Below are 12,773 nucleotides of genomic sequence, written 5' to 3' on the forward strand. Positions count from 1 at the left end.
GGTTTTATTTTGTAATTTGTTCTTAAAAATTCTACCTTTTAATCACTCACTGAAGACAATTGAAGAAAGTAGATTTGTGTAGCATACTTCAGCACTCAATTAAAAAGTAGCAAAAAAAATGTGAAGACTGTTTTCTAGTGCCTGCAATTTCCTAAATCCCATGGCTAGGGAAAAATCAATTGTTCTTGTATCAGGCTTCACTGTTGCAGACTTTATTTTGTGACTGCTGTTCTAAAGGTAACATTTCAAAAATTCTGTCTTTGGAATAGACAAAGTAGAATTTTATTACAGGTTGTTGAGTTTGCAGATTTTTGGTTTTATGTATAAAATTAAATAGAGTGCAAGGAATAATAATTTTCATTGGTTGTTCATTAAACAGTACTTCTGCTATATGTTCATTCTGAAATAAACTTAGGCTTTATTAAATTATGCTAAACATCCATAAAAAGGTAATACACACTTTATTTTTGCCTTGTTTATAGCCTGTAAGTAATTTTTGTAAGGACTATACAGTGATTATAGTGTACTCTCTTATTTTTGTTAGTTTACATGCATCATTAAAATCAGTCATCTCTGAACTGGTTCTTGACAAAAAAAATGCTGACTTATAATAACAGAGCACTCAAGCATTATTTTGATAAGCTGTTTTCAGCACCATTTGTTACTATGAATTATGTTTTGTTTGAACACTAAAATATTTTAGTGTTAGGTGCTGAATAACACTCAAGAATTGGTAATAAAGTATCTTGCAGTCTTTATACACGAACTCGATCACCTAGTAGGCTCAGTATCAGAATCTTCCAGTGCCAGAAAAAAACGGCTTCTTCAGGTTAAACTGCTAAATATTGGGTATGCTCACATCATTTTCTGCAGGAGGTATCTGTATGCTCCTCTTGTCCCTATGACCACACACTAATTCCCAAAGTTTGGGGTGATTTTTTTTTTCCATTTAAGTACAGAATAAGAGGAGAGGATTGAGAAACAAAAAACCAAAGCTGTCTGGATGGACATCAGATTACTTGTCTTGTTCTCATAAATGTCCTATGCTCTCTAAACACAGCATCGAAGGGGATTCTGTTCTCTTTGCATCTTTCAGTGGCGTAAGGAGAGCCCACTGAGGACTTGCATCTCCTCAAATTAAACAGCCACTCCCTCTTTGGACACAGTTAAGGTAGCACATTGCTACTTGGGTCTCAGTACAGTGGAAGAAGTCACCTGAGAGTTTTGCTGTGGTCCAGTCTTCCACCAGCAAGTTGTGATGGCCTTTTCTGTACCTCTTCCTTCAGAGTTCTTGGGTGCTCAGATCTTGTCAGATTTTTTTCCTCGAAGAGTATAACTAACCTGACTAAAGACTAAACCTCAAAACACGTTTGCTAATATCCCTAGACAATCATAGCTGCAGCAACACTTTTGTTTCAGACTACCAGTGATTTTTGATAGCATTATCATCTTTTGGCAGAGATGAAGCACTGCTTCACTGTATGAAAATCAGGCTGAGTGTCCCTGATTTTTTTTATTTTATTTTGTTTTTGCACATTGTGTTTATTTCCTTAAGCATCTTGTTCCCTTTTCTACCTCTGCCACACTAAAAATTCCCAGTAACTGATGGATAATTCCATCTTGTCTAGAATTCTTAAATGTTGTATTTTTTGCTACCTGTTGTTAAAATTTGTTAATATGTCATGGGTACCTTCCTGTTAACGTTATTAAAAAGTAAGTTCAGGTATTAGTGTCCCATATGTAAACTTGAGTTGTCTCTATGTGGGGGTGTCATGTTTTAACCCCAGCCAGCAACTAAGCACCGCACAGCCACTCGTTCACTCCCCTCCTCCCCCCCGGTGGGATGGGGGAGAGAATCGGAAGACTAAAAGTGAGAAAACTTGTGGGTTGAGATAAGAACAGTTTAATAATGGAAATGAACTAAAATATAATAATAATAATAATAATGATAATGATAGAATATACAAAACAAGTGATGCACAATGCAATTGCTCACCACCTGCCGACCGATGCCCAGCCAGTCCCCGAGCAGCGGCCCCCCCCCGCCCACCTTTCCCCAGTTTCTGTACTGAGCATGACGTCACACGGTATGGAATGTCCCTGTGGCCAGTTTGGGTCAGCTGTCCTGGCTGTGCCCCCTCCCAGCTTCTTGTGCACCTCCAGCCTTCTCGGTCGGTGGAACATGGGAAGCTGAAAAGTCCTTGGCTAGTGTAAGCATTACCTAGCAACAACTAAAACATGGGTGCGTTATCAACATTGTTCTCATCCTAAATCCAACACACAGCACTGTACCAGCTTCTACAAAGAAAATTAACTCTATCCCAGCTGAAACCAGGACAGGAGCTTGTGGTGTCCCCATAAAAAGAAGTCCAGATTTCTTTTGAAATAGTATCTGTTTCAGTTGACAGTATTCCTTACTGAGTATTGCATGCCCAAAATAACGTTTTATAATGCTTAAAAGTTACTGCACTGTAGAGATTTATTGTCCTTCCATTTTTAGTGTGTGTTTGGTATCCATTGATCATGGGTCTTTGGCCACTTTTCACAAATAGCTTTACCTTATTATAAGAAGGGTGCTATGGATTTCAGGTACTTCTTTCCGAGAAGAAAACTGTGTTATCATAAAAAACTGGGGAAAAAATCCCACTCTGTTTCCTTTTCAGCTCTGCTGTCTGTTACTGTAAGTCAACTAATGCAGTAGGAAGCTCCTACAAATTCTTCAAATAGTATCCAGCTATCATAATCTTTTTGTACTTCCACACATCTTATTTAAAATTCACCTATCTTTTTTCACTCTTTTAAAAGGTTTTAGTATAAATATTTGTAGCCATGACTACTTAGTTTGCAGCAGTGCCCAAAATTACCTCAGTTCTTTTCAAACACAGGGGAAGACAACTCTTCTCCGAAAAGAGAAGTCCTGGGAAACAGGACTCCACAATTTACTGCATTACTCTGGTTTTTCAACAGATGGAATTAGACTCGTCCTAGGTGTGCTCTCTAAATTGTATTTGGTTTATAGGATGGCTTAGGAGGACCCAGAGTAAGGAAGGGGGAGGGGAGACTGGGAGAGGAACTTCTGGAAGATCTTAAATCCCTCTCTCCCTCTTTCTGTCTTCTGACCCCCGTATTTCAGATTTCTCTTGTCACCTCAAGGCAATGACTACAGGATTTATAAATGTTTTAAACTGCGTACATGTATTAACCTGGGAAGTGCTACCTTTTAAAACCACGCTGCCAAGTCTATTTCCGCATTTTTTATTTTTATCGTAGAAATCTTCATTGACTCCTGCAGAAGGAGAGATGGTGAACTTTCTTACTCTGTAGGTAGTATCAGCAAAATCAGTTGCAAATCAAAAAATCTCATGTGAGTACATTTTACACACTGTTCTCTTCCCACAAATTTCTGCAGGAGGTTCCTCCCCCACACGCATATGCAAACACACACACACTTGTGTAGCCCTTTTAATCTTGGCTTTTTAAATGTTTTAAAGTGAAGATTCATTAGCCTGCTGTGAAGCAGACATTAAGATAATATAGTTCCATAACTGAGACACAGCTGAGATAGAGCCAGATTTTACTGCCCAGCCCCATCAATTAGAGTTGAGGAGGGAAACACCTCTCAGCCTAAATTAAATCTCAAAACGGCCAGAAATCCATAAGGAGTCAATGCCATTTGATAGCTCTTGGAAACAGAATAGCACCGAAGGAGGAGGTTTGGTTAATGCACAGATGCTGTGCTGTTTATCAGCAGAGGGTGGAGTTTAAGCCACCAAAGAGAGTAGAGAAGCTTAGTGACATTTTAATGCCGATAATGAAACAAACAAACTGTTGAAACAAATTGCTTGTTGCTCCCGCCACAGAGCTCAGAACAGATACCTTCCTGCTTGCTGCAGGAGGGAAAATCGTTGATTTTGAATCCATGGCACTTTAAGTTGATCTCTAAAATTGGTTCTGGAGTTGATGATGATGAACTGCCATGCTGCGTGTGTTGTGACATACATGTTTAGGTGCGTGTTTTAAAGCCACATCCTTGCCTGTGTCTCTCCCTGGTATGTGTACCAGCTCTAAATGCACTTACATTTTCAAGGCTTTATTTGTACTGTCAGCACCAAGGAGCGATACTTGACTTTTTTCATCATCAGACCACTTTCTCCTAGAGCACGTTAGCTCTCCTGAGTACACACAGGCACCTGCCCTTTTTCTCTGGGTACCAAATCAAGAGACGTAAGCTAAATCCAGCCTGCCAGGCGTGTGCCCTGCGCTGAAAATGAGAGAATATATTCTGCCCTGCATGGTCAGAGTGAGTGTCATGGTGATGTGGCTACCGGGTTTCCAGACTGCAGCTGTCTCTAAGTGCACAGTGAGAAGTGCAGCTGGCAGCCCACTGGCACCCTACTAAGGGTGGCACTTTGGTGTAGGGCACAGACTCTAGCCAGCCTGTTTCTAAGTTACTGCCCAGCACGTGACAAGTCTTCACTATTCAGATGGAAGGGGGAATATGGGTCAATTGTAAACAAAAAATAAAAAATAACGTCATGGGAAGTATGTTGAGGAACACAGCAGCTAATTGATACTGAGACTTTCCCCTTCTTAACTTTTCTGTGCATGAACCTGGAACATTGTTATGGGTTTCTAGATTTCCATTACTTCTGAAGGTGATCTTACTATCAGAACTATTTTTCCAAATACTCAGTCACCTGCTTTCTTTCTTCATTTCATTCTCTTACTTACAGTACCATTATAGAAAACAATTAATCTGTTTCTTTTCCGATCAGTTAGAATTCTAGCTTCTTGCCTTTGGTAACTTTGAAGTTACCGTAGTCCCTTGTTCCTTTAAACTTAAGAAGTGCTTATCTGACACATCAGCAGCAATCCAAAAGAGAATTTTTCCAGTCATCATAAATGTAATAAACCACGATCACTCCCTTGCTGGGCGTTTGGAATTACCAGTCATCACTTTTGATTTGAAACATCAAAAATCTCATGTAAACATTTTGCCTCAACTATATGGCTGTGGCATGCTTGGCGCCAGACTGTTAGACCTTTCCTCAGAAGTTTGTACTGCACTGTATCACACTTCATGCTCTGGGACTGCATACTGTGAAAGCATTCATGGTGAGTAAGGGTGTCCCAGTCTGGTCTTACATGAACATGAATTTTAGCAGAAAATCTGGGAAAATATGAATTATTTATATATGTATCTAGACCTCAAGAAGTGACAGCTGAAAATAGAGACACCAATGAGGATGAAAAACGATATACCCCAATTCTTTTGTAATGTACCTGGTGTTATTTTCCCATTTTTTTCACAGGTTGAAGTCAGGAGACAGCTGAATGGCAGCATTTATATTTTTTCAGAACAAGAGATTTTGGCCTTTGTTTATTTCTCTGTAGAAAGTGATACTTTCCACAAATGACTAGAGATGTGCGTATCAAGAATATTGGGTGTTTCAGATTGCCTTGATAAGAACAAATAGCCTACAAATCACTAGATGGGAAATGAAACATGGCACATCGTCTTGAACTATCTCCCTTAATAATAGTTTTTGCAAAACACCGACATAAATACCTGGTAGTCATGTTGCAGAAGGGCATTCAGTGGTCCTTGTTCAGATACTTGAAGGTAAAAAGCAGTTAATTAGATTTCAGAATTTAGCAGGCTTAGCAATGAAACATATTTATGAACAGAAGAGGTTGGCAGCTTTTTAGCTTAGTTTTTGTTTGGAATTAGGGAAGGAATTGGAAAATAAAGTTGTTCAGAATTTCTTTTTTTTTTTTTTTAAGGAGCGAGCAGTCAGAGTTTGACCAGTTTGCTAAACGTACTCAGACTCTTACATTTCCTCTGTAAGTCTAGCACCCAAATTTTCTGTAGCCACTCATTTCAGACAGAGGCTATAAACAGTGGGTTTCTCACCCACTCATTTCATACCGAGATTATAAACAGCTGAGTTTTAGCCATTCTGTAGAACTGCAATGCTCCATGACAGATAATGTAGCTACCTCTATACTATCTCTGTTGCTAGGTCTGGAGTTTCTCCTCTCACACTGTCTAGTCTCTACCTGGCCAACCGCATCTGAAATGCCTGCTCCCGAGCTCCGCTGTCTCTTCCAGCACATAGGCTCATACTCACATCCCATCTCCTACCAGTTTGTTTCTACAGGCACATTCAACCTCTGATATTTTTCACTTAAACTGGGATTAATGTATCACAAAATTAATTGAAAGCAATCTAAATTTCATTGTGACTGCCATTTCCTAGATTAGTCGTATGGCCAAGGATTTATACAGAAACTAAAGATTGTATATGAGCTTGATTGTTGTATGTAATTATTGGCCTGAAGATTGGGATTGTTTCATTTCTCTGGTGTAGAATTATACTTTCTTGCTTCCTTTATAATAGCCTCTATGGGTGTCAAGCAGTCCTTGAAGACGTGAAGATTTTTATTTAAATAATCAAAAATGAAACACTTTGAGCTTAAATCGAAAGTGTTCAGCTTGTGTCAGCTGAATAACAAGATATCTTCTGAGCACCTGGAAGGTATTCATAAACAGTAATAGTCAGAACAATAAATAATGAGTACTTAATATGCAGAACAAAATACTGTTTAGTAATTAAGTACCACCTTGAATCCCAGGCTCTCAAAAGCACCTTACTAGTATAAATGAATGAAAATTTCTAGAATTTTACTCTCTTTAAGATAGATAATTACTACCACAGCTTTCAAGAATGGGGTACTTGAAGCTTATAGCTTGTCCAATATCAGACTAAGAAATAAACACAACCCTGTAATATTTAATTCTAAATATGAGGAAACCGATGAATTACAGAGAAACACTAGATCAACATTTGTATTCACCTTTGTGGGAAAAATTACAAAATGTGTTATTTAGAGATGTGGGCATTACACATAGTATGTTGAGGTCTCGCATGTACCTGTGAGGAAGGGCTGAGAGAACGGTGCTTGCACAGCTTGGATGAGAGGTGGCTTCAGGGGGGACATAACAGCAGCCCCCAATACCTACAGGGAGGTTGTTGGTAAGATGGATCCAGGCTCGTCACAGTGGTGCATGGTAGGAGGACAAGAGACAATGGATTTAAGTTCAAACAAGGGAGATCGAGGCTGGATGTGAGGAGAAATTTCTTCACTGGGTAGACAGTCAAGCAGTGACTTTTTGGCACTACTCGAGTAATGGAAAATTGGTAATTTAGAGTTACTTCCTCTGAGCAAGAATTGCATCCCATTAAGTGTCTTATCAGGCTATTTCATGTAGAATATGAGTTGTGTTTTATGGAGAAATACTTCTAATTCCAGAGCAGGTCAGACTGTAATGGCAAGTTTTGTAGAGAGCTTCTCAGTTAAAAAGGAGAGGTTACTGGGTAATATATTTACACACGATCAAGAGTAGCTAGGAGCTGAGTCTTGGGGACGAGCATATTTCTCTGAGGAATTCTTGTGTATCATTTCTTGGCCACTCCTCTTACAAATCATAGACTTGCAGATAATCTGGGCAGAATAATGCACGCTGATTTTCTCTTTGAGAAATACTGAATCCACACACTTAAAGAAGGCTAATGTACATCCAGAATACTTCCTTAAAATTGAAACTCAAATACTTGAAAAATGGTAATTTCAACTTCCTCTGTTTGGGAGTCTTTCCTAAAAAAATGTCTCTAATAACATAAAGCCCAAATTCTCTTTATGATCTGGTTTTGGTGCATTCAGTTGCAGCTTCTTGGCTTCAAAATGATTCAAATTCCAATATTATATCTGATTCTCTTTCTGCTTCATTTTCATAATACACCTGGAATCCTCTGTATTTATTTGAACAGTATGCCAGTATTCCTCATGCCTAATGAATATTGGCAGGCTGGATATTATTAGTTTCCGTGTGTTTTATCAGAGGATGGTGTATTGCAGGTGCTTACCTACTCGATATGAAAGTGTACCCCGCTGAACAATAGTTGTTTTACTCTCAACATAAAGCGATAAGACCAAAATGTTGAAGAGCTTGGTATTTCTAACGTGCATAAAAAAAATTTATATTTTAGGACTTTTACTGTAATTATCTTACACCAGCTAACCTTTTTTGATTGACTTTTTTTTTTTATCGGTGTATATTTTTGAAATGCATGATTTTTACATTTTTATTTTCAATATGTTCTTTCAATTAGTGATATGTGGTTGGAATGCTTTCTAACATGCCTTTCTTTTATAAGCAAAGTTAGCCTGCCAGGATCTGGGCCATTTCAAAGTTTATGAAAATTTTCAACTGTGGTTGAACGATAATTTAATATTAGATAACTTACCACTAACAATTTCTGTTAAAAAATCTAATATTTTTCCATAAATCTCTGGTGTTGAATATTTTAGTGAAAATGAGGTTGATGGGGGAAGAAAAGGGTTAAGGATCTTTTCAAATTAATTTTTATTGTGGTTTAGTTTGCATTTGCAGTTTAATAGTGAGTATTATGACCTTGATACAGCGATCTTATACTAAAGAGATTGGTGTGTGGGCTAAATGCCTCAGCATATTATTATTTTTTTAATAAACTTCCTTTGTAATAGCTATTAGCCTCAGAAAAGTATTTTCCATTGGTAGATGTTTGGATGCTTTAGAAAGGGTGTAAATGTCACTGTTCCATTTCAGCAATGTTGCAGATTGATATTTTCTGGGGATTTCAAGTTAATTTTACCATGGAAAGCTCTTGATGAGAGAAATAATGATAATATGAAAAAAAAAAATTACTCAAGGTTACACAACAGTTCACTGGAAAGGCTTGGAGTAGAACCGAGGTTGCCTGACCATTATTTCAGTCTGTTACCCATTTTCCTCTACAGCCTGCTTTCAGCATTTGATAGAGACTTCTGCTTAAAAATCAAATAAAAAATATGTGGTTTAACATTTTAAACCTATTTTTCATATATCAGAATATATGTGTGCTTTCTAAGGTCCTTACCAAGGGTCCTTTTTATTTATTTATTTTTTAATTTTGCTTTATTCTTTGCTTTGTTTCATGTCTATTCAATTTTATTTATTCCATGTTTTCTTTTTGTTTTGTTTTTGTTTTTAGTTGTGTCTGGTAAGTTGAAATTTTATTGGCCATCTTCTAGTCATCGTGTCAGTGTGACGGGAACTTCTCCTCCCCTTCCCATCCATCCCCTTCCATGTCCTTCAACCAGTCAGCTCCCATCTTTTCCTTGTTATTGACAAGACACATCGCACAGAATAAATTCTGCATGAAGTATGGGTAACTTAATGGCAAAGAGAAAGGTAATGGGTTGCTAACTTTCTGTATTTTTACATGATGTAACGAGTCAAATCCTAATACCTTCTTTCTTCCACTATACATTAGTTGAACTTCAGTATTCTATAAAAAATTATTTTTGTTTTAAAGGTCTCAGGGATAGAAGTTGTTCTTTCCTTAAGTGGATTATTATTTCAGCATCTTTTACACTATATTCATCGCATACCACACGTATGTGACCCAAGGTGTGAAAGCAAACTGAAGTTAAAGAAAAGACAGTGAAAATGCTTGCAGTACAGTGAACATCGAATGGAATTTAATAACAAAGTTTCACTTAACCCTGTTTTAGTTCTTCTGACATTGATGCTAATAGGATTTTTATTATTTACCTTAATGGCAATAGATTTAGAATAAAACACATACAAATAATACGCATATATTTTTAGGATAATATACATACAAAATACATACTTAGAATAATATCTAGAGAAACATATACCTATTTACATTTTATAAAATCTACCACGGTTACCTGAAAGACTGAATTTCCCCTCGTTTTTTGTGTTCAGTAGTCCCTGAACGGTCATTTTCAGGTACTAGAATCACAAGCATTCAGCTATTTCTCTGATAGTCAGAACCATTTTAATCTCTTTATAGCTGTACCTATTCTCAAGTTTAGCAAAATCTGAAACCTTAGAAATCCTGTGCACTAGCACAGTATTTAGAAACCCTTAGTTCCATTTTGCGTGGCATTGTGTCACAGACTAGTACAGAACCTAGCAAGCCCTAAATTCAACGATATGCTAAATTTATTCTTGTTATTAGAATCCAACAGCATAACAAAGGTGCTTCACCCTTATCTCCATTTTCCCCATCATACCTTACAACCCTGTGGCAAACCCCCAACAGTTTCACCTTCCATTCTAAATTAAACATGCTGTCATGTCAAAGTCTTCCCACATCTTCTTCCAAGGTATTGATCGAATGTTTCAGAGCTAAATGTCGTGAAGTCTGCTAATTACTGTAGGTCAATCTCACCTTCACTTTGGATAGTTTCTTATCGAAGGAAATTCTAGGAAAGGTAGCATTTTCATCCAACTGTAAATAATATGTTGTGCTTTAAAAATTCCTCCCAAAGCAGGAGGGTCATAGGAAGAGTATATTCTAATATGACCTCAATAGGGAGCAGAGACACAAGGCGTGAGGAACAGATAACTGAAAGCATTGGCCCACAGGAACACTGAAAGCAGTTTTTTTAGAGAGGACTTTTGAGTGTTACTGAATTCATTCTAGATAAAGCCACAAATACTTGATGTTTATAAAACACATTGGGTGATATCTTTAAATTATATGATTCACACTCTTTTTAAAAAGGAAAATCTTATAAATACAAAAATGTTTGAAAGGAAAAAATGTTGTGGTTTAACCCCAGTTGGCAACTAAGCACCACACAGCCACTCACTCACCCTCCCCCCGCCCCGGTGGGTTGGGGGAGAGAATCAGAAGAGCAAAAGTAAGAAAACTCGTGGCTTGAGATAAGAACAGTTTAATACTTGAAATAATAGAATAATAATAATAACAACAACAATAATAAATTGTAATGAAAAGTAAAACAACACGAGAGAGAGAGAGAGAGACTGAGACTCAGAGAAAGGAAAAAAAACAAGTGATGCAACCGCTCACCACCTGCCGACTGATGCACAGTCAGGCCCCGAGCAGTGATCGCTGCCCCCCAGCCAACTCCCCCAGCTTATATACTGAGCATGACGTCACATGGTATGGAATGTCCCTGTGGCCAGTTGGGGTCAGCTGTCCTGGCTGTGCCCCCTCCCAGCTTCTTGTGCACCTCCAGCCTTCTCGGTCGGTAGAGCATGGGAAGCTGAAAAGTCCTTGGCTAGTGTAAGCACTACTTAACAACAACTAAAACATGGGTGTGTTATCAACGTTATTCTCATGCTAAATCCAACACACAGCACTGTACCAGCTACTAGGAAGGAAATTAACTCTATCCCAGCCAAACCCAGGACACGCACCAAAAACATTTGAGTTATTAAAGTCAGATTCAAAACATTCCCTTTATTCTCAACCCGAAGAAGAGGGAAAGCATAATTAGTTTTGGAGATGATCAGAAGGAATTGGAAATGAATAAGTAAATGGATTTTCATTTAATGCACATTTTTCAAGAAGTGAGAGTTAACAGCCTATAAAACAAGCTAGATTTTTTTTCTGTACTAGCCCCATCAAGATATCTAATGCTGTCGTCTATGCTGATTTTTTTTTAATGTGACTGGCATGATTTTTTGACATCCTATTTACTACTGGATGAAGGGGTTGTTGAAGTCAGTATAAATCAAACGGTTTGGACAATGCCGGCAGTATTTATAATGTTAGGCTGAGCAGATGTTTCAAATTTGCCTTCATTTGCATATATATTTTGTTTGAACATGCCCTCGCCTGTGTAAATGAGGAAGACATTTAGCTCTGCTATTCCTTTAAATTCATTCCTCTTCAGTAATCGGACTGAAGATTCTAAATGGTTATAATTTGTTCAATAGTATTTCTGGGGCTTTTGACTTCAAATTTTTTTGAGACCCCAACTACATCAGAAGTCTCTTATATAAGCAATTAAGGGCTTTTTCTCTCCCCAGCTTTCCTAAATCAAAGATGATTACTTTTGTGCATGTAAGCCTGAATTCATAGTTACTCAACAGTGTTTATTGCCGCCCTTGACGAAGTGTGGCCTGTGGGCCAGTTGTCCCTCAAAGATTTCTCCATTCTGACTTGTAGCCATACTCCTCCTTTAAAATCCAAATTGTAACAGATTTGTTCATATTGGTGACTGTTGCTCTGCAAGTTGTCTCATTAAGTCGGTGGGACTGACTTCCTTGTATAAGTGGTCAGTAATACAAGCACATGATGCACAGTCAGAGTTTTAATTGTGAGGTCCAGCGACAGAAAAGATGATCTGAGTGATGCTGAAGCTGTGGCTATTGGAGACTGATGTGTCTTTGTGCTGCCCCTCCTTATTAAAGAAACTTAACTATTCTGTTTTACACCATTTAAAGTCAGTAGGCAAATTGTGCTTTCAAATAGGCTAACTTTGGTCTTCTGATAGTAGTATGATTTATTGTTTTTCGGTATTTTCCTTTCAGAGCCTCCACAGTTTGTTGTAAAGCCTCGAGATCAGGTAGCTGCACTGGGGAGAACAGTGACTTTCCAGTGTGAAGCAACTGGAAACCCTCAGCCAGCCATCTTTTGGAGGAGAGAGGGAAGTCAGGTAAAAGAGCCTTTCTGTCCCTTCTTCCTGGCAGTTTCTTGAAGAGATGATGTCACATGAGAGAAAAATACTTTAATTATTGTTTTAAAGATGTGGAAAATAGGTCTAGATATTTCTTCTCTACTTCTAAGTCACATGCATGCTAGGTGATGTCAGCCTTACTAGAAAGGATATCTGTGTTTTGCTCAATCTCCCATTTTCTCCATGAATGTAATAAAAAATAAATCTATGAAAGAACTAGCAACATT

At 37.9% G+C, this 12,773-nt stretch overlaps 1 protein-coding gene across 1 annotated transcript in view; it reads left to right on the forward strand.

The window, feature by feature from the left end:
• The window catches only part of ROBO1 (roundabout, axon guidance receptor, homolog 1 (Drosophila)), a 673,042-nt gene that overhangs the window by 594,729 nt on the left and 65,540 nt on the right, over positions 1-12,773 (forward strand). The window contains 2 exon segments of the mRNA XM_009327888.1: positions 9,075-9,083; positions 12,401-12,525. Of these exon segments, the coding sequence (XP_009326163.1) occupies positions 9,075-9,083; positions 12,401-12,525 (134 nt within the window).

The sequence above is a fragment of the Pygoscelis adeliae genome, unplaced genomic scaffold (genome assembly GCF_000699105.1).
Source record: "Pygoscelis adeliae isolate BGI_AS28 unplaced genomic scaffold, ASM69910v1 Scaffold14, whole genome shotgun sequence".
Taxonomy (NCBI): Eukaryota; Metazoa; Chordata; class Aves; order Sphenisciformes; family Spheniscidae; genus Pygoscelis; species Pygoscelis adeliae.